Here is a 26042-nt window from a genome sequence, read left to right on the forward strand (position 1 = left end):
CTATGGCAGTTGCATAGCTGGCATTGACGTGTCTATGATCGACTTATCTGGCTGTCCTCACTGACGGAGGTCAATGGGAGAAACTCTCCCATCGACCTCCCTTACTCCTGGCGAGAATGAGGAATACAGGGGTCGGTTGTCGACTCCTGAGTTCAATTTTATATGCCCCCACTTGGTGCATGAAATCAAAGCCTGAAAGGTTGACCCTGACCAGGTCTGTTCTCCAGGTAGCATAAGTGTAGTCTTAGACACTCTGGGGCAGAGAGAGCAGACCACGCAGCCTGTGGTTGGGTGGTAAGTCCAACAGTGCCCACTGCAGGAGAGGGAGAGAGGAGAGCCAGGGCGGTGGGGGGGAAAGGTGTAGAAAGGAAAGATAAAGAGGGAGCAATAAGAATGGGTAGTGAAGAGAGAGTGAGGAAAGGGGCATAAAAGACTGAAGCTACCGTGCATAGCATGGCCTGCATCAGCAACAACAGGGGAGCACCAAGTGAGAGCATGTCGCAATGAAAGGGTGGGAGCCCTGACTGAGAGAATCCATGACAGGCAGCAATTGCAAAAGTCCCTTCTACACAGCAGGAGCTGCCTAGAAGTCTCTCCTGACAACAGCATTTGTCATGTGTTATATTCTGTTCTTGTTGGGACCAGCTTCGCAAAGGGTTGAGTATGCTCAGCTCTCACTGACTTTAACAGGGATGCAGGGATTCAGCGCCTCTTGGAAGCACCTTACAGGGTCAGACTCTGTGGTGCCCTCTCAGGTCTGGCTCTTACTAAAGATCCTTTCAAATTCCCAACCAATCCAGTTGCTGAATTGTTTGTGGAAGGCAAGGTAAAGCAACTGTTCCATAGCATTGGTTGGAGTCAGCTCCTATTAGTGACCAGCACTGTGAACTCAGCGATACAAGGCTTAAAATATGAAAGTAAATGCATTTATGGAACTGGAAGGCCGTCAAGTCAAGTCTAGTCCCCTGCCTTTCTGGCAGGACGAAGCATCATTCTCTCCCCCACCCCTGTCTGCCCCACATCCCTAAGTGGCCCCCTCAAGGGCTGAGCTCCCAGCCCTGGGTTTAGGAGGCCCATGCTCAAACCACTGAGCTATACCTTTTACAGGGAAGTTTCAGGTAGGCTGGACAAAACTTGTAGGAGCCAGGAAACTGACCCACCCACCGGGGGGATCATTTTCCTGGCTGCTTCTCCCTGTCTTCCTCCAGCTGGAGGCAGCTAGGCAAGCTAAAAGTGTTCCGGCTGCCTTCCTCCAGCCACGCGGCTATCAGCTGCATGATGTGGGGGAAGGGGAGGGGAACGCAGGGAGAAGGGTCCACGGAGCAGCTTCAAGTTGTGCTTAACTCACGTTAAAGCAAGTTATGTGGAACTGGAAGCCACGTATTTCGAGAGTTTACTCTATGAGCATTGCTGTGAGGTGTGCTAAAAGGCACCTCAACTTGACAAGTGTTTCTCCATCATTGTTGCTGTCTGAAGGCGTATTTGTAGTGAAATCAGATTCCTGCCCATTAAAGAGATGCAGAGACCAACGACAGAACACTAGCATGCGATTTTTGCCATAAACATCTATAGGAGGCCCAACTATTGGCAGCGTGATGACAGCCATTACTATGTAAGGGCCTCTGGTCCTTGTGTTTTGTGATGATTTCAGCGTGAGAATGCTGCTTATACAGAGGGTTATTATGAATAGGGAGGATAGGTAATAAAATGGGACTTCACCATGCCAAACACATAGGGATGTGCTTTTAGCATGCATTGGATGCCTCCATGCCCTGGAATTGCATCCTCCTGAGAAAAGCATGCAGCTACGCCCAGGGGAAATGCACAGTAGCAAACACACACTGGATTTTTATTTCCTCTCCTAATATGAGAGATTTGGGGGAGGGGGGAATCGCTTGAGGGCAAATTTAAAAGTGCTGCAGGTTTAAAGGAAGGCACAGCCATTTTTAAAAAGCAAGATAGGCTCGGGAAAGGCTCCCTCTCTCAAACCACAAAAAGCTCTGCCTGTAGATCTCATGACAGGGGAGTGATCCAAAAATTCCTCAGAATGAAAGGTCAGTCAGAGGAAAATGGCATTTGGGAGGACCAAGTTTATCACTGACCCAGTCCTGTGACAGATCTAGAGACAACTCTGCTGCCATCAGGAGAACCGCTTGTGCAGTCTGCCTGCAACAAGCTGCATGACGCCACAGGGAAACTATCTTATTCCTCCCAGCTGAAAAATTTGTCAGGAGTCAAGTTGAATGTTGGAAGGAAAAGGTTTTTGAAGAAGACACCGCTGGGAGGAGCTGATTTTCCCCCTCTGCTGTCCCCAAGTGCCCTACTCATTCTTCTAAACCACTAGTTGTAGGCCAGTTTCTGATAGCCATCCTCACTTGGGAGTACAGATTGAACCTCGCTAGTCTGGCACCCTTGGGACCTGACCAGTGCCAAACCAGAGAATTTGCCCAACCGTTGGATTCTCTAGCAGCATGACCAACACTTCCTCTGCTTACTGGGCTCTGAGAAGACATTTAGGGGTAAATTTCAGCTAAATAACATCAGTGAAGACTGAGTCAGGACTAGTGGCTATACACAAACTTTATGGGACTTCAGGAAATTTGGTCAGATTCATGATAAGTGGACATCTGGCTAATTAAAATCATGCTGGACCATGGAAGTATCTGGACTAGAAAGATTCAACCAGTAGTATCTTTCTCTGCCATTGATTTTAGTGTGGTAACTCAAGAAGCTGAAGTTTGACTCAGTTTGTGTGAGGTGGCAAAATCTCCAAGATTCCATGAAAGACGTAAGTGAGCTTGCAAACTCGTGGATTTTGCCATCCATACTTATGAATTAAAGCACTGTGCCATGTGAGGAAGCGTGGTAAAACTTGGGACTAAGTCCTCAGCTGGTGTAGCTCCTTTAAAGCCTATGCTCATAACTGATCGCTGGCAATGGGAAAGGAATTCGAGTCGGATCAGCCTCCAGAAATTCTGATGACTCTGAAGCTTCTCCAAAATGCCCAAACCTTTTGCTGGACTTCTGAGTTTCTTTTAAGAAGGGCTTTGCTTGCCAGACTTCTCGTTACTAAAGTTTTTTTGCTGGAAGCATACAATGGCAGCTTCTCTCCTGATATTTTGACACCCCTTCTGAAATCCAGCCTTGCTTGAGAGACCACCTCTCCAACTGGCTGCTTACAGCAAGTGACGGCTGAGGTGTGCTATACATAACATCACCTGAAATCTGGCTTTCACAGACAGGTGCTCTCAGATGAGGCGCCCCCCCCCCCCCCCGCACACCCTTTGGGACATGTTCATTCTTGACTATTCACCATAGCCCAAATCTGTTGAACTCCAGGGCCTGATGTGAAGCCTTGCATTGACTTCACCAGGCTTTTGATTAAACTGATTTATTATTTTATGGCTAGCTCCTGGCACCATGGCTCACTTCGAACAGTAGTGTAATCCACCAGCAAAGAGAAGTCATTGGCATGAGCATGAGTAAGTGTGAAAGAATCTGCCCCATAGTCGTGAGTAGCTGGATTGTGTATCCTGCATTGCTCACGCAGGTGAGCATTCGTACAGAGAGTTTCTTTGCAGTTATGGAAATTGCTCTTATGAAAAAAGTTTCAGAGGGTACATCTACACAGCAGTCTTATTTTGCAGTAAGCTACAGGGGTCCTCATTAGAAGTTGCTTCGCTATCAGTCATTTTGCATGTAAGTTGTTAATTCAGGAAAGCAGATTCATTATAAGTCATACTGCTCTGCGCTTATGTTGTTTAGGGGCGAAGGGACCAAAAGGAAGGAACATAGCTGAGATTTGTGGTGGCTGGGCGGCAGGGGCTGTAGTGCAGGGGCCCTGGAGGTGAGCCCCGAAATCATGGGGGACTGGTAAGGAGTTGTGGGGAGCCGGGAGGAGTCAGGGTAGAGCTGGCAGGTAGCTGGGGAAGCTGCAGAGAGTCTGAGGGGAGCTGGTGGGGGATCAACAGAGAAATGTGGGGAGCTGGCAAGCTGTGGGGACAGGTGAGGAGCCAGCAGGGTACTGCGGGGAGCTGATGGGGACATGTGGGGAGCTATGAAGTGCTGGCAGGGAATTGTGACGACTGGTGGGGAGCTGGCTTATCTTTTTCTATTATTTATTTACTTATTTATTTAATTTATTATTATTTATCTGTTTGTTTATTCTATTCATTTCTATTTGTTTTTTGTGGGCTACATTATATGTGCCAGGTGTGTTAACTGTATGTGTTGGGAATGTATCTCAAGCTAATTACATTACTTCTTACGGATATTAATTCCCATTTATAAGTCGTTTCACTATAAATTGCATTATTTAGGAAAGTAACCTGGACTTATAACGAGGACCCCCTCTATTCCAAAATAGCTTATTTCGAAATAACACACCTACACACACAAGTGCATTTTGAAATAGCACTTCTCCATTTTGAAAAACAGGGTCTGCACACACAAGGCCTATTTCAAAATACAGTGATTAGACACACTATGGCTTATTTAGAAATAGGCTCTATTCCTTGTCTTAACAGCACCTATTTTGAAACAGCTATTTGAAAGAGGTGATGTTCCTTGTGGAATGAGGTTTGGCAATTTGGAAATGAGCCAAATTATTTCAAAATGCTGGTTGTGTTGCAGAGGCACTAGGATAGTTATTTCATAATAACACTCATAGACCTACCCAGAGAGGTTAGTTTGCTTCAGTAAAAGCAAGGTGTCCAATGGGACCTTCAAGTAGTATGAGTAAGGCAGGGTCCACTTTGGTTCTGCAAGGTGCTGGCTGCTCTTGTGAGCTATTCACAGCTTCAAACTCATTGAAGAACAGTGGGGGTTGAAGTCATTCGGTGCCACAAAACAGGTGGAACTGGACACTTATTGATCAAGGCTGTTTTTGAAATGTGCTGAGAAAGAGGCTGGCTGTTCCATCCTCAAGGACTATAGGAGTGCATAAATCAATCAAAGAGGAAAAAATTAATTAAATAAACATAATCAGAACCTTTTGGCTTAGAATTTTCTTCTTTATTTGCAGGGCAGCTCACGGTGTGGGAGACCTTCTCATTCCCTCCCCCCCGCACAGGGGCTGGTTGGCCTGCCCTAGTAATTATCATGACACACAGCACAGTATGTTCATATTGCCAAGTTCCAGGGCACCTTGTTATGAATGAAACTATCAGCATGTACCAGCAGCCAATATTGAGTCAAGCAAGTCCAATGACCTTGCCAAGGGAAGGTCGAGGCAGTGGATGCAAATATCCTGAAAATTCATCATACTGCATGTATGTTTGTGTGGTAGGATATCCTGCAGCTTGTCGTTAAGTAAATGCTACCCAGCAAATTCTTTGTCCTAGAATCATACTAGTGTATTCTTATGATTGCTGTTGCTGATGTAGCCCATCTGGTAACAATGTTAGGGAATTGTTATACCTATAAACATAAAAGGACTATAACACCTGCTTTTAAGAACCAGTGCTGTTACTAATTCTGGCTTCAAGATTTGTTATGCTTAAAACTAGCGGTAGTCAGGGTTTCTGGGAACTGATTCCTCATAACAGAGGAAAGGGGTAGGAAGGTCTGGTAGTGCTGGAGGCAGGGAAGGAAGGAAAAGAGAAATACCACAGATTGCTGTTGGCTGGTTAGTATAGTGGGTTAAAGCAAAGTAATGATAGTGTCTAGTTCTGGATTCAAACCTTCCATGGGTTGGTATCTGCTTTGTTGTAGCCATTTTTTTTCCTCTACCCCCACACCCCCCAGCTTTAGTTGTAATCTCTTCTCAATCCATGACCGGTGGCTTGTCGACGCTGCTGCAATAGAATCACTTCTGGTCATATTAGTTATTGTTTTTCTTTCCATTCATTGTTAGGCCCACCCAGAATTGCTGATAAAGTGATCCACCGGCAGTCTGTCAGATTAGGAAGAACCATCAAGCTCCTGTGTCCAGTAGAAGGTGACCCGCCACCGCTGACAATGTGGATGAAAGATGGCCGGACTATCCACAGTGGCTGGACAAGGTTCCGGATCCTGCAGCAAGGGCTGAAAATCAAGGAGGTAGAAAGCGAGGATGCGGGAACGTACATCTGCAAGGCCACCAATGGCTTCGGGAGCACGAATGTGAACTACACCCTTATTGTGATTGGTGAGTACCCCAGGCAGAAATGTAAACCTTGTCTTCTTTTAGGGTGGCAGAGAAGTTTGATTTCTTTTCACCTGGCAGTGATTACAGGGCCTTCTTTGCTAATGATTTACTGACCTCCACTTTAAATGGCATTCCACTGTTTGAGAACGGCTAAGGCTAGCTAGGCTGCTGCACATCTCTTGCATTACAGCCAGCAGGGGCAAGATAAGATTATGGAGTGCCAAAGGTTACAAAGAAACAGAAGTGATGTCACAATCAGTACACACAACGAATTCCACACAGGAAAGGCTGTGTGATAAGGGGAAGGTCATGCTGATCCATGTGTTTGCTGCTGGAACAGGGTTGTTGTCGAACAGAATTTTAGCAAGCCCACACTGAAGGGCACAGTGAGGGAATTTGTTTCGTGAGCAGTTGCAGACTATGCTAGGAATAATCACAGCTATGGTGAAATGAGGCATAGAGTTGACACTGTGTCCTCAGGGGCCACAGTTTCCAGGAAATCCCCATCTGTGGGGTCAGGATATACATGGGCATGCAGCAGGCCTCTCTCTTTGCAAGAGACTGATCACAGGGTCCAGCCTTGCCTGTATATGCCTCTGCATGTCTCAGGACCTTGGCCCACATAATGAGGATCCAAGCTGACATGTTGCATTGGGGTTGATGCATCTGAGGGGCCAGGAGAGACCTTCACTCTCAAGGCTCAGCACCTCCCCATCAGTTGCTGACAGGAAACGTATCTCGCTCTCCTTAGCTGGTGGAAGAGGACTAGTTAAAGCATGGCTTCTTTCAGGGTGCAGAGGAGGGGAGGGAAAGAAAAGAACTGGACAGTGGGAAGATGCTAGAGGTCTCCCCTCACCTCCATTTCCCCCAGCTGAAAGACACTCCTTCCTCCCCAGCATGAATGCATAACTTACAAAGTCCTACCTCAGAACGGTAGCCGTGTTAGTCAGTAACGTCACATAAAACAAGCAGTCCTGTAGCACCATAAAGTCTAACAATTTTATTTATTAGGTAATGAGCTTTCTTGGTTAAGACCCACTTTTCTGCTAATTTTAAGCAACCCCAAACTTCGCGCTGACAAGAGCTACTTTGCCTGTGATGACAGAAGAGCCTCCTTTTGAACTCTGACCTTCTCCTGCCTCGTCCTCCCCTAACAATCCTAAACAACCTTCTCCTGCCTCGTCCTCCCCTAACAATCCCAAACCAGATTTCTAGCTCTTTGCCCAAAGAATCTCGAGGGTGAGGAAAGGGGTGAGGGTGCAGGTCTGTAGAGCGCCCTAGAGAGGGGAAGACTAAAGACGACTTTCTCTGCCCAGCCTGACTGAAACGAAGCTGCTTATCCTACTCTCCCGAGGGAGCCCTGCAGCCACGCAGAGGCGGGGAGGATGCATCTGGTATCCCCGCTCATAGAAAGTTCAGAAATAACTCCTGCCTTGCAGGAGGGCTGTGTTCAGAGATGTGCGCAGTACAGGTGGTGTGTGATGGCCAACATGTTGGGAGTGGGGAAGTCACAGAGGACCGAGGCCAGAACTCTTAAAAATATTTTTGCACCAGCTACTGGGGCGTTTGCACATCTGCTCCACTGAAACACTGGCCTCAGGAGCCGCAATCTGAGCCGTGTGGTGCGGAGACCTTCTGCAAATCTTGCTCATACTTAGGTGCCAAAAGGGAATTGAACTCTTGAAAATTTGGCCCTGAGATCTTTTGAAAAGGAGCTCCTAAGCGACTTTCCTAAGAGTGTCTTCACTGCCCGGAAGAGCAACCTGGTCAGGATCAATCTTCTGGGGTTTGATTTCACATGCCTAGCAGGGGACATATAAAATGGAACTATCAGGGGTCGACTGTCAACCCCTGTACTCCTCAATCTCGTGAGGTGTAAGGGAGGTCAACGGGAGTTTCTCCTGTCAACCTCCCTCAGTGAGGACAGCCATACAGTAGATAAGTGAATTCCAGCTACACAATTGCTGAAGCTGGAATTGTATATCTATAATCTGCTTTAAGATCTAGTGTAGACATGGCCTAAGGGCACCCAAGAAGTGTTCAGCAGAGCCAGGAATTGAACCCCAGACCTGTCTGTTAACCACAAGGATAACCTTCTCTTGGGATGGAATCTCTTAGAGTGTCTACACAACAGCAGACAGGTCCCCCGTGTAGGCAGACATACATGTACTAACTCGCCTCAATCTGGTGTCTTACAAATAGCAGTGTAGCACAGGTGGCAGCCTGGGCTAGCCTCCAGAGTATGCCCTTAGGGGTCAGATGGGGCAGTACTCAGGAGGCTACTCTGTCCCACCCAAGTCACACTGCCAGTTCTAGTAGGCTATCTTGAGACAAGCTCACCTGTGATTGTCTGAGAATCACACCTCCCAGCTGCAGTGCAGGCATACCTTTTGTTTTCAGGTGAGGAGAAATTAAAAAGAATGGGGCTGTTCATGTTAGAAAAGAGGCAATTGAGGACGATACGTTAGAGGGCTATAAAATCATGAAGTGTGTGGAGACAGTGAATAAAGAAATGTTATTTACCCTTTCACATGACACACGAACCAGTTGTCACCCATTGAAATTAATAGACAGCCGATTTAAAACTAACACGGGGAAATAGTTCTTCTCACACCACAGAGCCAGTCTGTGGAGCCCAATGCCAGGGCAGGCTCTGAAAACCAAAATTACAACTGGGTTAAAAAAATTATTAGATAAGCTCCCGGAGGATTGGGAAATCATTGGCTCTTGGACAAAATGGCGAGGGATTCAACCCCATGCTCTGGGTGTCCCTAAACTCTGATTGCCAGAAGCTGGCATTGGCTGACAGGGGATGTATTAGGCTAAGTTGCCTTGTTCTGTTCATTCCCTCTGAAGTATCTGGCACAGTTGGAAGACTGTATAGTGGTCAAAATGGACCATTGGTCTGTCCCACTTTGGGCACCATTACATACTTAGTTTTGGAAGACTAACACCTCTGAAATAAAGTAACCTAGAGCTTAGCTACGCTACCATGGGAGATGGAACACTCAGGGTCAAGCTTCTGGGGTTCGATTTTGTGTGTTTAGTTGGAAAGTGTCAAATTGAGCTCTCTGGGGTCACAGTCTACCCATACTCCTCGCAAGGCATAAGGGAGGTCAATGGGAGAAACTCTCCTGTCGTCCTTCCTCTGTGTGGACAGATAAGTTAGCTGAGCACAGATAGGTCAATTTTAGCTACACATTTGCTGTAGCTAGAATTGCATATCTGTGGTTGATTTTCTTGGTCTAGTGCAGACATAGCCTTAGGTGTCTTCAGTCAAACAGACTGTTAGCTGCTGGGAGCCAAGCGTCCCTCTTCTTTAATGCCTGTAAAACATTGCACACACCTAGAGCATGGCAAGGATTTTAAATTTCCTTTGGAAGGAGGAGTTGAGGCATGCGTCTGTCCAGGGAGAAAAGCCGGTGCAGCGTCAGGGCTGAGGAAATGAGCACATGCTTGCAGGAGTGCTGTGCTGCCAGCTGATCCGACAGAAGCTTTGCTAACAGGCTGTGGGAATTGAGTGAGTAGGAGCGGATGGTTAGTGACATATGGCAGATAGAAAAGCCGAGGGGGGAAAAAGGGGATTCCCAGCTGTGGGAATTGTAGGATGAGTCACTGAAGACATAACAGGGGGAGCAGGATGACATGAGGACAGTAAATGGATAATGGCAAAGGATTAAATTTGCCTCATCTCATATGTTCAGGGGGGCAGCAGTGATTTATCCATCCCCGGGAAACGTGCCAGGGAGAATGAGCAGCACTGGATGCTACATGGGGCCTGACATAGCTTCTTCTAGCACCAACAGAACATGCCTATGTGGTTTGTAGGCACCGTCACATCACCACCTCTGTAAACTGGAGCCTGTATGGAGTGCTGCTAAGCCAGCAATTCCTTCACCCACCTGCACCCTCCCTCCCACTCCGAGCCCCCGATGATGGGGATGCAGCTGTGTAAGAAGGCCTGATGCTGGCCAAATGTCTATCTCCCTCTTTGAACTCTTCTCCATCATTGCTGCTGCCCTGCCTGCACAGCAATTGCTGCATGATACTTGTCTGATTTCATTTTTGCAGGGTAAGAGAAGTAGCAGCAGCTGTACTTTGGGTTTTAAATGGTGGAAGCAGGTGTGGGGTTGCTCCAGGTCCCACTGGTTAGTTGTAACCAATCAGCCTCATCCGTTTAGGGTGAGACTTACCGGTTAACCGTGAACATCCCCATCCCCAACCTCGGAAATTTTCATCTGTCCAAAACCTACCTTTATCTTTTCAGGCTGACATCTGATTATCTAACCTTCATGCCCCCCGTCCCTGTGGTTCAGTAATTGGGCATCATTCCCAATATCCTGTTAATGAACTCACTGTTTCTACCACTATATAATTACACACCAAATAACACTAGCAGTGACTGAACAATTACTACCCTTTGGCTGTCCATTGGCCTATGTTCCCATAATTTCTCCTGTCCCGCTAGCACTGGGTTTTTTTCTTTTGGTTTTTTGTCTGTAGCAGTCTCAGCAGACAGGCCAAAAACGAATAGGGTCTAGAAAGACTTACTCCTTGGAAATGGTTTTTCGGCTTATCGATGGAGCTTGCATTACCGTTGCCCATGCTTCTTCTATTCTGTGAACATTTGGGTACTATTCCAGAACCTTACAAGAGAATTAAGAACCCAACTCCACTGCCATGACAATCTGTGGAACTAGAAGTTGAATCAGGCCCTAACTGTATGTTTTCAGAGACAGACACACACACAGGGCGACTATACACAGGCTGCGAAATGACCGTTAGGGACCAGTGTTTAATTGGAGGCAAGGCAAAACCACTGAATAGAATAGGCTGCTTTGGTAAGTTTTGTATCATCATGCACATTGTATTAATAGCAATAGTATTGACCATAATTAGCACAAATACTAGTTAATTAAGCTCTGATCTTGTACCAACTGGATCATATAGCAGTACTTCTGTTGACCTCAGTAGGTGGAGGATTGAACCTGTGTAGAATTTAAGAGCTAAACATTTAGAAGACAAACAGACCAAAACCTTAGAAAGTATTGAGTTGTGTGGTGCCAAAGCTTCTGGTAAAGTTATATGTGGACACACACATTATATCAAGTGGTCATTTGCCTTCCTAGGCCTGTGCACTAATGCTAGCTAGGAACAGCTTCTCTTAACTTGGTAGCACCTCCTTTCTGAATCACACCATGCTACCAAGTAGGTTGTATTTGCTCAGTCCATTCTTGATTGTTGATTATTATGAAGCTCTCATCTCAAATGGCTGTCCCTAGACATCTTCGTTTTATGTTTCAAACTGATTGCTCATCTGTAAGTGCTGATTCCCCTGAAATCAGATGTTATGCGAGTATCTTTCCTGCCGAGGTCTGTAAGTCAACCCCAGGTACGACAGTGTGAGTCTGTCAACGAATTCAAGTTGGCTCTGAACCTTAATGCATTTGACAGATGCTGGGGTTCTCCTTGTGAAAATGATCTCTCTGTGTGAAGAGGAGCCTTGGTTTATTTGAGAGAATGCGGCAGTGTTTTAAAGCCAACAGCTTGTCAGCTGGAGGATGCAGAGCAAATTGATGGTGCCCTTTTGTTTGCACTGCAAAAAGTGCAAACCTCATTAGGAAGAATGACCTTTTGAACCATATGGCCCCTCTGTTTTTATTTCTTTATTTAAAATTATCACTTTAAGAATCTTATTTCAGCACCACTCAAAATGCCACACTATTGAGAACTGTAGAGGATGCTTGGGCACCATCATGACGAGTGGGATGTAAGATCCCAAAGAGAATAGAAAATAGAGCAAGAAGCATCCTGTTGTGAATGATTACAGTGGGAGAGCTTGAAAAATAAAATCCATTTTCACTGTGAAAACATGCTAGGTGTTGGGCTTCAATGAGGATGATTAAAAATTGATTAAAAAAAGTTGAAAATCAGATTTTTTTTATTTATTTTTTTTCAAAATCATCAATAAAATACTAAATTTCTCATTTTGAAAAGGAGAAAATTAAATCTCATCTCAAACATGCTACGCATACACTTAGTCTCATAAAAATGAATTAATGGCTCTAGTCTGTCCAGCCTAATTACTAGTTCTTGCTTTGTGAAAGTTCTGAGCTTTCAATTTTTGATTTTGTGCACCTCATGGGGGACCCATGAAAACGAACTATCAGGAGTCGACGGGCAACATGTGTACTCCTCAATCTCGCTAGAAGGAAGGGAGGTCAACAGGAGAGTTTTTCCCACCAACCTCCCTCAGTGAGAGAGGCCAGGTAAATGGATTGTAGATGCACAATTCCAGCTACGGCAATTGAATAGCTACAATTGACTTTAAGGTTTCGTGTACACCTGACCTCAGAAACACCAAGTAAAAGAAGTGAAATGTACATCACCAGATAGTTTGGACCAGGAGTTAATTCTATTAATATCAGCTAACAGAAGGAAGCCATAAACTGCCTAGATGAAACACACTTCTGAGGTCAGCCCTGGATGCTGAGTATTGCTTTCATTCTCAAACAAATAATCCCTCAGCAAACAACTGCAGCTTGATATTTGCTGGGACAGAGCAGCAGCCTCACACTCCAAAGCATCTGCAAAGGATTGTGGGCTAAATGTATCCATATGGCCTGCACGCCTTGCATTTACACTGGCTGCAGCTCTGGCTTGCAGTCCTCTACCGCAGGATGGAGCATGCAGAGGGAAATTATATATATACACATATATGTATGATTTTCATGCTTACATCTATGGGAAAAAATCTTTTAATTTCCTTTAAATTGTGAACAGGTGTTGTCACCTTCCAAACTTGGCTTCTATGTTACAGCTTGACGGGGAAAGAAAAGTACGTCTATTTCAAACAGTGGGGCCTTTGTTGGCTAGCACATGATGTGTTGATAAGCATATTACAAAATCAAATGGAAGTAATAAAACAAAGATCTTGTAAAAAATATGTATGTTATAATGTGTTCACACTAAGTTACATTATGGAGCTGGAGTTGCCATACACGTTGCGGAAAGCCTGGTGTGACGTTTCACAGTGTCACGCCCCTGTTCAAACGAAATCATCAATGGAAAGGCTTGTTGATGTATTTTTAGTCAGTGCCATTTTGGGGAAAGACAACAGTTAATATTGACACTGTGGCACAATAAGCCTCTTTCAGAGCCATTACACCGAAGCAGGTTTTCACCAACAAAATTATATGAACCACATATGGAGTTCAGATCCATGTATGTGGCACTGACTGAAACCACTGAAGTTGGGGACATTTTCCCAGCAACATTTAGATTTTTTATTTCTGATGATTTCTCTCCCATCCTTTTCTCTACCATGAAATTTAAGAAAGTGGGCATTATTCACTCAGAAAAATGCAAATTCTAGACTTAACACGCTAAGGAAGGGAGCAGGTCTGACTGTGGATAGATTTTTTTCCTAGAAGAGCTTCAGGGAATCAGGTACGACTGAAGTTCAGCTGAAGTTGTGCAGGGTGGCTGACACTTTTCAGGTGCCTTCAGATACCCCAGTCTATGTTCGTGCTGTACCTAGACCAGTCAGCAACCCCTGGCACAGGTGCCAAGAGTTGTATATGAGCCGATTTTCATCAGCATTTGAACTGAGAGCTCAACCCCGCCCCTCATCCCCTGTGGATTAACAAAAGACCAGCTAATGTTACTGACCACCACCTAAACGGTAAAGCTCTGCCCCCCCCCCCACCCTTTTTTTTTTTTGTTAAAATTACTGAAGCTGTTATGTGTAGTACTATTAGTGACTTTACGTATTGTCAGTACTTGACCTGTACATAGAGGTTAAAAGGTCAAATTTCAGCACTCTGCCTTGTAAAGGTTACTGACCCCTGGTCTGGACAAAGAGCCCCAGATCAGGGACAATGAGTCATTCTGCCTGGAGGAGCTCCATTTCCTAGTAGACACTTTGGAAAGCATGGGGAGGTTTGAACTATACAAGTCCCTTGTCAAGTTCATAGTGAAATATGAAAACGTACAAATGTCCAGACTAAGTATTTTCCACACCCCAATCAATGACCGGAGTTCGCGCAGACCTCAGAGCAGAATTATTTTTTTTCTTGGGTCGATTCATAATAAGCTTTCTCAAAACAGTGCATCTGATGTCACAGTCTCAGCCTTCTGTCCCTGCAACTGGATTTGTGCAGATGGATTGCTGTGACCAAGTGAAGCCTACAAGGGACGAATCAGTAGCACTCCTTGTGCAATTATTACAACAGCCAGGGTCTTGGGTGTCAACTTACAGCACTTATTTCTGCTCAGCTTCCAAAAGCCATAAAGAATCTGGGCTTTAATTAGCGAGACAACTCTTAACTGTCAGTGAACCAAAGGGGCCAGATCTTCACCTGGCATTAATTAGTGTGTGTAGTCACCAGCAATGACCAGGCCGCAGCAAATTAGAGGTGACAATTTTGCTAGTATTTACTATAGCAAGAAGCTTCTCCTTTTCACGTAATAATGATTATTAGTCGTGATTACATGGCACGTAATTGTGTCCCAGATGTATGGGCTGTTGGTCGCATTTTATGCTGGAGTTAATGTATGTGAAAAGGAAGTACCAGCTGTGTAGTATGACTAGTGGAAGTTAAACCACTTCAGTTTTTTAAATACAAATCCTGCATCTTTGTCAAGTGTTGACTCATGTCATGTTTCTACTTAGTATTAATAGCACCCCTGGTGTGTGTGTTGCTGACTCAATACTGATTCACAAGTTATTGCTAAGCACATCTCTCTTTGGTCCCCCGAGATTACTAGAAGGCCAAAACCCAATTACAGATGAATTTGTCATGCTCTTCCAAGATGGCTGACGGCTCCTGACTCAGGTCTCCAAATGTTTTCACAGCTTTTGCACTAGAAATGATTTTTATGCAGATTGATGACTTCATCAAAGAACTGTAATACAAACCACATTTTTACTGTACTTACATTTTTCCACGCATGAATTTCTATACTGTGAGCAGTGAGAGCCATGCTAGAATAAACGTCCATTCATACACTACCATGCTTTTTTCCCCCTCGATACTTACTGACACTTTTTTTTTTTAAAAAGACAAGCTCTTTTAATGCAAATTTTTCACAGAGTCTTGTTTATCAAAGAGTGCTGTCTTTAGACCAGTCGTAAAAACATAAATTAGCAGCTGGCTAATCAGGATAAAGCTGCCTTCAGGATAAATCTTCTAATGCTGCTAAAGATTCTCAACAAAATCACTTCCAGCAGGCAGCTTTGAGACATTCAGTTTTCAAACTGATCTGTTAGAGAGTAAGTTGCAGTTCACTTTCAGAAAGTACATTTCCAAGTGCTCACCAAACTCTCTGTTAACTGACTGTTTGTAACCTCCCACCTCCCACAACATGATTTTACAGGTCATTACACAGATAGTGGATGAGTGGTATGGGACATGCTGTAAAGGAGTCAAACTGCCAAGAAGAGGAGGATGTGAAGGGAAAGGTGATGGATTCTTCACCGCAATCTTCCTCCACATAAAACCGAAAAAGTGAGACTACTAATACAATTGGCTGACATGCAAAGTAGAAAAGAAAAACAGAAGAGCAGGTGCTGATTAGGGTTAGATGTTGATCTTGTTTTGATGTTGTGCTGGGATGTCTCCTTGAAGGATTAAATTGGTCATGCTGCAGAATCTAAGAGAAAATAGTCTCAGACGGGTAGCTGTGTTATTCTGTGTCTGCAAAAACAATGTGGAGTCCTGTGGTGCCTTTAAAGATTAACAGATTTAAGTGGACATAAGCTTTTGTGGGTAAAAAACACTTAGATGCATGGAGAGGAGAAACTAATCACCTATGTAGCCCTGGGTGTCCTGAGCATGGCAAGGCTTGGAGAATTCTGCTATCCCTACCTGGTGGATCATTTTCTATTCTAAACAGGGTAATAAAAAGATAAATGTACAAATTCAAAGGTAAACAAAGGACTGTATCAACGTCACGTACTTAGCCAAACAACTCAGTCTGTTATCGTGTTTATTGGGCTGTCATCTGTAGCCATAGCACCTTATGCTGCAATGTTGGCAGAGCTGAAGGGATTTGGCCCGCAATATATTCTTACTGATCAGCTTCCTGTGTTCAACCTCAGTGAAAGAGAGACAGTGTAAATATTTAATACTTTCACTTCTTATGGTACTCAGCAGTTTCACTGGCAATCTCCACTTCAATGAATGACCCGACTTGTGGGCAAAGGGATATTCCTTGTTATTCTAGGCGGAGATGATAGTCTGCCCCATGTGAAGGTTGCCCAACACTTCCCATGATAAGATCCTGCATTCAGTTATTTATAAGTTTGCCCAACGTTAACTCTTTTGGCTTAAGAGGCCCTGGCAGCCAGATCATCTGAAGAGTCCGTCTGGACTGAGCGTGCTCTGTCGTGGGCCGCACAGCTGAGCAGAACTTCCTCTGGCATTGTTGGCCCACCTGCTGTGGCAGTGGAAAGCATAAGTGAGAGCAGGGAGAGCAGCTTTTCTTTGCTCTCGAGGCTCCCTGTGGAGGACAAATCAGTCTGACACGTATGCAGAGCCAGACACGTGCAGCAGGGACTGGGCAGGGTTAAGGAGTGCGAGGTGGGGGAGGCTGGGACTTATTGAACAAGGAGACGGGGACTGGGATGAGCTGTGTGAGAGGGAAAGAGGGAGGCTGTGATAAGCAGCCAAGAGCTCTGTGTGTGTGTGTGGAGGGAATAGAGCAGAATAGTCTGTGACCATTACAGAACACCCCACCCCCCAATCTGATATTGATCCCACCATTTCTGAGTCTCACCTGTTCTTCGCTGTCAGCAACTAAGGGCATTTCCTATCCTCCTCGAGCAGCAGGTCCTCCTACAGGATGACTACCTGCTACTGCTGTCCCTTACTGCCTTAGCTCACGTGCTGGGGGGGGGGTCCGGGAGGGTTACATTGGCAAGGTTCCAATGCTGAGGTGGGGACAGTATGCCCTCCAAAAACCCTACAGAAGTTACCTACAAGCAATGTTAACGTGGCTCAGCCAAGCAATCAGAAGTTAGCAATGCCAGAATTAAGGCAATCTGTGCAATTCGCTCCCCCTTGTTTGACTGTATTATGATATGGTCATTAATAACATGATCCCATGCTATATTTTTTCCCATGGCACCTGTAGTGTTGCCAGTTTTCCGTAGGCATCATTTGGTTCTTGAGTAGAGCTGGCTGAAATTTTTTTGACAGAACAGCCCCTGGTCTCCCATTTACAGTAATTGCAGTTATCTGAGCATTGCAATAACAGAGGCATTACTCCCTTTTCCTGCCATTGTGAAGGAAATGTGAAAGTTCAGCAGTTTCCCGGAACACCATCGACAAAAAACGAGTTCCTTCTGATCAGTACGGATCAGGAGCTGGTTGATAACCCGTCTGGATCAATTCAGTAAGAAAAAACCTTCAGAGATAACAATTTCATGGGGATATTTATACAAATAATCCTTTTGAGGTGCACAGCTCCATTGGTTTTGATGGTCTATGGTTAATTCTCTAGGGCCGTGTCTACACGTGCCCCAAACTTCAAAATGGCCACGCAAATGCATATTCAGCGCTTCATTAGCATGCGGGCGGCAGCCACACTTCGAAATTGACGCGGGTTGCCGCCGCGCGTTTCGTCCAGACGGGGATCCTTTTCGAAAGGACCCCGCCTACTTCGAAGTCCCGTTATTCCCATTTGCGTGGCCATTTCGAAGTTTGAGGCACATGTAGACGTAGCCTAGGTAGAATAAGAAACAATGTATGTACTTAATCACTAGAATGCTAATCCTGATTTAAAAGTGTTCTTCCAGCATTTGTAAATCTGTCTGCATTGTAATTACCATCCTCAATCTTGTGATAAGCCACAAAACCTATTAAACTTGGCTAGAAGAGGAAATTGTAGCTTCTACATCTGTTGGTTATCTGCTTTTACTTCCTTACATTTCTTGCAGAGGTGGATAAGAATGGGATTCTCAGATGCTTGGAACCCAGAGCTCACATGCAAAGACCTCAATATGAGCAGTGTAGCACCTTGCTGAGCATAGCAAGCCTATTTAGTGGGAAAGAGGATGACTGGGAAGAGGTAGACACGAAAAAAAACTCCATTCCAGAGCACAGGAAGGGATGGGTTGTGTAATGGCAGAGCAAGTGATGAAGAAGGAACTGGCTTTTCGTTGAGGTACTAGGCTGGGACACAGGCTGGGATCCCAGTTCCTGGCTTGAGCACATGACCTAGCCCTGGATATTCAGAGAAATATAGGTGTTGCTGTGCTCAGCATTGTAACATCTAAGTTAGAAGCCTAAATGGCATTGACTATCAATGCCAAGTAGAAAGAGGCCCCAGTTTTGGCTGGAGTCTCCAGACTCCACAGGAATATAACAATTATTAATAATGAAGGGCAAGGGATCTATTCTTTCAAAGGATAAAAGGGAAAGAAAAAAGTTTCAAGTCCAGGAGATCCCTGAAATTTAGATTAAGCAGTTCCTTGTTTATGCTGTATCAACTCTCACTTTCCAGTTGCTTTTAATCAATATTTAATGGCTCATTCTAAGAATAACAAGTAAATAATAAAGCGATCACAGGGTTTTATTTATACTATACATTCCTGCTGTTAGGTATTATTTCAATGTGAACTATGCAAGTTCTTCTTGTCAGAAGTCAGCAGTTGCTTATTAGAAACATGGTTGAAAGCAACTCCTCCATGTATAGCTTCTATGCAGGAGAGAGAGACCCCCACACATAGCTCATTTAACAACAGTTTGGTTTATGTGCTTCAAAACATTCCTCTCTTTAGCCGTCTCTGCAAAAAGCAGATCTTCCCATAATTTACTATAACTTTTTTAAAAGGAGGGAGGAAGGAGTGAGAGTGTCATAAGGAATATGGGATTTAGCACTGCTGGGTTTAACTCCCTGTTTTCTGTAGCACCTTGAGCAAGTCACAGAACTTTACTGTGCCCCAATATATAACATGAGCTTGACATTTTCCTCCCTCACAGCAGTCTTGTGAAGCTCAAGTTTATAACCACACCTTGAAATTTTTAGATAAAAACTACTGTGTAAGATTCCATATATTCCTAAATCATCTTATGTCCTGTTGTAAAGAACAGAGATGAAATCCTAGCCCTACTGAAGCTAGGGTAGATTGCTTTAAATTAAGGTGATTTAAATCACCCCCCAAACAATCATGGATTTAAATCAAATTACCAGAAAAGCTAAGAATGACAGTGGCAACTCTAGATTTCTGTTACTTCAGCTTTTCTGTATTTTATACTTGAGTGATAGGTTCTATGTCTAGTTAACTAAGAAAGCCATGAGGCTTGTCTACACTTGCCCCCCGACTTTGAAGGGGGCCTGTTAATCAGGGCCATGGGAGATTACTAATGAAGTGCTGCGGTGAATATGCAGCACTTCATTAGGATAATTCTTCCCTGTGGCAACTTCAAAGGGTCAAGCTTGGAAGTGCTGGCATGCACACAGCCACGGGCAATTCGAACTGCCCTTGCTACTTCCAAGCGCCTTTACTCCCCAAAATTTGCCACGGGGGAGAATTAGCATAATGAAGTGCTGTATATTCACCACAGTACTTCATTAGTAATCTCCCGTCACCTTGATTAAAATGCCCCCCTCGAAGTCGGCAGCAAGTGTAGACACAGCCATAAGGATTAGCTAAGCAGAACTTTTTGTTTTTCCTCCTAGCAACATCCAACACCACAAACAGTATGGGAATTTTCTTGTCCAATGACACTTACACTAAAGGTCAGAGGAAGCATCTTGAAGAATGATACATTGCAAAGTGAATTATTTGTTACTAACTAGTTGATCCACTCAGCCATAGCCACATTTGCATCAGCCTCATTTTCTCTCAATGAGCAGTTTTCCTTATGATGCTTCATTTTTGCATCTAAGCCCTTCGTTTTCTTCTTGCACTGCTTACACATGATGTGTTTTCCTTTCTTACTCAGGGAACTAATTTCTTCAAAATATTCCTTGATAGGGTCTCTCTCACGCCCATGACAGCTTTTCTGTGACCAAAGTGGTGGGGAATATAGGAAGCTGTGTGTGCAGTAAGTAACTTCTTCCCTTTTTCTTTCTAGTTCACTCCACTGTTCTTTGCTGTGCTACCTCCACACTTTCTGACATATTGCCTCTCTGTTTTAAGATAATGTCTTAACTAACTCACCTGCTGTGGTTGGCCAAGGTCCGCCACCATATAAGCACAGAACAAAAACAATCCTATCTGCTTTATGTCTTTCTTTGCACATTGTTCTTTTTAGTATGTGCCGAGAAACAGAAAGACATATCCAGAGAGTAGGAATCCTTTAGCCTCCTAGTTTACTGAAAGCCTTTTAATTCAATCCAAACACAGCCAGCCAAACCCCCACCAAGTACAGCCCACCAGGCAAATGATGGATAAGAGCAACAGTGAAGTGGCATCAATCTGACCAGATGTTTTTATTGATACTTAGGAATGGCCTTAAGCCATTCCTGGCCCTTGAAAGTTGTGTGAGTTTGGGATGGGGAGAGGGCAGAGAAGAGGCTTGACACTGCTTACCAAAGTTCTGGCCCAGCTGCAGTCCTAGAGCTAGAAGACGGCTATTGCCTAATGCCCAAAGCAGAGCAACCCCTTCAAAAGGGGCAGGGAACAGCCTGGTTTCATCCTAGCCAGCAGCTTTGCTTCCTCAGAAGAAGCAGGAGTGCAGCCTCCATCCTTTCCCCTGGTGGTCAGCAGCTCTGCTACCCAGGCACTCCTGGGGAGATTGCGATATGAGGTGCTAAACACTACAGTAGGTCCCAGTGCATGTATTCAGGATGGTTCCTTCCCTGCACCTCTAGCATGCCTTCCATCTGCCCAAGATGACCACCCTAATGCGTGCTCTCCCTGTTCCCTTTGGCTGTGCCCTACCCTCCCGTTCTGCCTTACCTCCCGCAGTTCTGTGGTGCCTTTGCCCCCTCTCTTTCCTGCCCTCAAGGTTCTTGGAAGGTTCACCCTTCTTCACCCTTGTTCGCTTAAACCACCCTCTTCTATACTCCAGGGTGGCTGGCCGCCCATCCCTCATCCCTCAGTCACTGATCCTGTGACTGGCTGCTGCAGAGGTTGCCGAGGGCGGGGGAGAGAGGGAGAAGAGAGTGTGGGCAGGTGCTGCCAGAATTGTGCAGCAGGCAGATAGTTTTATGTAGGCAAGCAGCTTTGCAAGACCATCAGCAGTTTTGGCAACTTTTCTCCATCCCTGTTGATCTCAGCATCATAGAACGCTAGAACTGGAAGGGACCTCAAGAGGTCATTAAATCCAGTCTCCTGTCCTCACAGTAGGACCAAGCACCGTCTAGAGTCTCTAGACCGTTCCTGCTTGTCTTTCTGGCATCTGCTGCTGCTTCCGTTCAGTTCTTCCACCTCTTCTTTCCCCATGACCAAATGGGGCCAGTTGTTGTCAGATGACTTGTCTATCCTGTGTGCTGTTGGCAACGCCAAGTAATTGAGAAGCACCCTGCAGGAAGGTTTATAGATCCAGGTGCAGTATGTAATGCTCAACTTACTCTATAATCAGCAGCAGCGTTCAACATTGTTAATTAATGGAGTGTGAATTACCTTTGCCAATCTACAAGCATGTCTCTTATGACTTGCACACACTCCCAATCCACACAAGTAAGCATGCTATCCACAGAAATGAGTGGATGTGAGGGAGTGTGTTACTTCATTTCTTTTGGTTCTGATTTTGTACCTTTTCCATGGTGTCTTTGGCATCCCGTTTAAGAAAAAGTTTTTTAAAAAATCAGGCAATTAGCATAAACCTATTTTTAAATCCTTTATGTGGGTGTGTTTGAGAAGACAAAATGTGTTCTGTTAATATTCTGTGTTTGTAATTGCTGAATAATATTGTGCTAGAAAGTTGATTGCTTTGTAATAATGCAGATTTCATAGAGGTCTGACATGTTTACATTATAAGGTATTTGGCAATAAATTTGGAAAAGAAGAGGGGGAAAAAAACCAACATTAATCCCAAGAACTCTGAAACCCACATGCCTTCTTAAATGTACCCTGCTAAAGGCATTAAGTCCCTAGCAAACATCCATCTGTCAGCAGTTGAGCATTTGTAAAAGGCGCACTTTGTTCTGAACTCTCTGCCCCACTGATTATGCACAGTTCCTTTATTTTGTGAATAGGAGGATGACCCCTTAGCCCACTAATGATGACAGATTTATGTATTTTAACACCCAGACACTGCTATATTTGTTAACGGCTTCCAGACTCTAGCAGCACTGCAAACAGAGTTTATTTTCATTGTCAGCTTCACTGCTTTTTGAGGTGTCCCGCCGCTGCAGCCACTGTAAGACGCACTGCTGCTGACCTCAAAGGTTGAGATGTCAAGATGTTAAGAGCCCAAGGCACCATCCTCAAACTGCTTCCACTCATAAAATGTCGCTTTCACTCTGGTTGCGTTGACAGGTTAGAACCCTCTTGCTCTCACTGAAGCCAAGCAAAAGAGAGAGAGAGACTAAAAACCCAGAAAAGCAGTAAAAGGAATCAGATAACAGAGAAGTTACCCTTACCTACATACCTCCATGATGTATTTTGCAGCTATCAAATTAACCTTTAAAAGAGGGCCTCCTTAGAAACCACCTTACCAGTAAAGAACATAAATATCCCTTGCAAACAGAACTGTTAAAACGCTATCTGGGTCAACACCTTTCTCCTCTACACCATGCTGAAGCCTGTGATTTCTCTTGAGATATTTGAGCTGCCGTCTTGTATGAATTATAGTGCAATTAGGAGACAAACAGCGAAGAACAATGCTCTTGCTTAAACACAACTTACATTATTAACAATCCACGTGCAGAAAATATTTCCATCCAGATTAAAGGGAAGCAAGTTTTTTTTTTCCCGCCCCCCTATGGAGAAGGTCCGAGGGTTTAGTACTCTCTCCTTCCATCTTTCCTTCTCTTGTGACTAATACGTTATTGTACATGTGTTGTGCCCCTTCCCTCCTTTCAGAGAAATCACCACTTCCCCGCCTGCAAGGGAAAAACTAATGTGGAATTGTTGTGGCCCATTAATCTTTCAATCTCAGTCAAGCTGTAAGGTTTGAAGTTTCTTCACACAAATGGAAGCAATCCTTTATGACGCAAATGGCTTTTATTACAACTTTGTGGGTAATTCATTGTTTCTTCACAACTCTTTTTTAAGGCGGTAAGGGTGTTCTCTTGCTTAAAGTTAAGCAAGTTCTTAAGTGCTTTGTTGGGTAGGGACCAGGGTGTTTTACAGTGCACAGAAGTGAGACCTGTATAAGAGACCTGGGGTTGGGGTACGTGCATGAAACCCCACATGATTGGGTTTCCCTCTGTGCACTGGCAAATGGCCCTCATTGTAAAGGGAGGTTGTGTGCTTTTGTTTTAGACAGAATAATTTGTAATGTTATTTCTTCTGTGAAAGGCCTTTAAAATAAACAGGGATCCACGTCTCATCCTGTCTGAATGAGCAGCCAGGAGAGAGAAGAGCCTGTGACTGTCTTCCCCACTCCTGTTCATTGGCTAGAGTTTGGGAAAGGAGTTGGTTCTTCTTCACATGCAGCATGGAATTCCCAGACCTGCTTGTTGCTCTCTCCAGAGAAATCCCAGGCATCTAACTCAGGAGAGGAATGGCGCCTCCTCAGTCCCCCACACAGCCTGCTGTTTGTGCTCTGTTTGCCGCATCTCCTGACAACTGCAAGCCCATTTCAGCTTCTCCTGGTAGCCACTGTGCAGTTGGGCAGAGGAAATGCCCAACTGAGGAGCAAGTTGTGGGAATTCTCGTGCGGAATCTGTCCTGTGTCTTCCAAGGACTCAGGGTGATGCTTTTGTCTGAAGAGGGTTTCATTAGTTCTTGTCCTCCCCAGAAGCTTGGGAGATGAAGAACTTGTCAGCGGTGACTGCTGTAAGAAGTAAACAATGCCACAGATGGGCTATTTATCATTTTCTTGAGAAGCCAGGCTGTGCCTCTGTCCTGGATATAAACCATAGGCTAGGCAGGTGTATTCCAACAAACGCATTTCTGAGGTGCAAATAGCCTTATATTTGTTTTGGCTTATTTGTCAAACTAACCTACTGGGTACCCATCAGTCTTGACCGGCCAAGTATGTTTTAAGAATATAGAAGCGGGGAAGCTATTCTAGTGTATGTAGAGTGGCCACTTTTAGACATGCTGCTTCAAGGGTGTCTACACTTCAAGTAGAAACATGCCATTGGCCCATGCTAGCTGACTCACAGCTTGTCTGTGCTACAGGGATGATTGACTGTTCAGGGTCGATCTTCTGAAGTTCGATTTCACATGCCTGGTAAAGATGGGCAGAAATTGAACTATCTGGGGTTGGCGATCAGCCCCTGTAGTCCTCAATATCATGAGGAGTAAGGGGAGGTCAATGGAAGAGTTTCTCCCATCGACCCTCCTCTGTGTAGATGGCCTGGTCAATTGCAGATAAGGCAGTTGCGTAGCTAGAATTGCGTATCTGCAATCGACTTATCTGCCCAGTATAGACTAAGCCTCAGGCTTATGGGGAAGGGACCAGAGTAGAGCTGCTCACATCCTCTAACCTAGCCCATTAGTTCCTCTACAGCCCCTGTTTCTGTGGCTTCTGCCTGGAGAGAGTACAGTGAGTGCCAGAGTTCTCCCCACACTCCCCACTCCCCACCCAGTCAAATATTTCTAGACTGCAGGGCTCAAAGCACAGGAGTACCATACTACTGGGTATAATCCCCACACATAATTGCCACTGATTTCAAGTTACTCACGTGGAATGAATCCGTCCGTTCTGGAAGTCAGGAGTAAATTACACTTGCAGAGCTATATGGTGAAGCTTCCCATTACCTGTCCACAGAGTACCTCCCTGTATCTATAACAGCAACAAAGGGTCCTGTGGCACCTTATAGACTAACAGAAAAGTTTTGAGCATGAGCTTTCGTGAGCACAGACTCCATCAGATGATGAAGTGAGTCTGTGCTCACAGAAGCTCATGCTCAAAACTTTTCTGTTGGTCTATAAGGTGCCACAGGACCCTTTGTTGCTGTTACAGATCCAGACTAACATGGCTACCCCTCCGATACTTGACTCTCTCTATCTAGTGGTAGCACTGAAAAATTTAGCATGCTTTTGGTAGGAAAAGCACTGTAGTCGTATAGGTGATTGGGAGAAAGTGAGGAGGAGGGAAAGGAGAGGAGAGGAGGAAGAGAGATGGAGGAGGGAAAAGTGGGAGAGAATCCTTTGTCTGTCGTCTTCTTACTGTAGAGACATTAAAAGCTTAACATTTTAAGATCATCTTCATCCTTACAAAAGCTGGCAAAGGATGGGGGATTCAGTATGAGTCTGGCGGTGTGATTTACACACCCACATGCTGCTTAAACATAGCAGAATGTGACAATTAAAGCCAACATCTGGAACTCATTGGTGGAGCAGATCCTAAGTAAACATTCAATGAATGTCCATTTCCTTAGCATTGGATTTCCTCTGGCTACCACAGCTTAACTAGTGTCATCCTGTCAGATAGAGCTGATGATAATAGCAGAGCCAAATGTGAAAGTAATGAGCCAGACCTGTTTGTTCCATCTTTTAGAAGTAAAACCAAAACAAAGCTGGGCGGGAGACAACTACTTGTGACGTACATGGCATGGGAGGAGTCAAAACAAGTGAAACCTACAAAATAGAGGTGTCAGCCAATTAAAATCTCATTCTGACGTCCAGAGAGTGTGCTGGCATTTCTTGTTAGTCACAATGTTTACTTTTTCAGCTGCTCTACCCCCATTCTTCCACTAACCCCATCTTAGGGAACCGAGAGGAAGCTCTCAGAGCTCTGGCCCCAGAGAAGGCATTAAAAAGAAAATACATGCTGTACTGGAAACTCATTAGTCTGCATATTTTCACCACCCCTTCCAGAGGGACTCACCCTTTGTGAGCCTC

At 44.8% G+C, this 26042-nt stretch overlaps 1 protein-coding gene across 2 annotated transcripts in view; it reads left to right on the forward strand.

Moving 5' to 3' along the window:
* FGFRL1 (fibroblast growth factor receptor like 1) overlaps positions 1–26042 on the forward strand; it is a 254268-nt gene that overhangs the window by 123939 nt on the left and 104287 nt on the right. For both annotated transcript variants that reach the window (XM_074992293.1, XM_074992294.1), the window contains one exon: positions 5855–6127. In XM_074992293.1, the coding sequence (XP_074848394.1) occupies positions 5855–6127 (273 nt within the window). The remainder of the gene's footprint in view (positions 1–5854; positions 6128–26042) is intronic.

The sequence above is a fragment of the Carettochelys insculpta genome, chromosome 4, assembly GCF_033958435.1.
Source record: "Carettochelys insculpta isolate YL-2023 chromosome 4, ASM3395843v1, whole genome shotgun sequence".
NCBI lineage: Eukaryota > Metazoa > Chordata > Testudines > Carettochelyidae > Carettochelys > Carettochelys insculpta.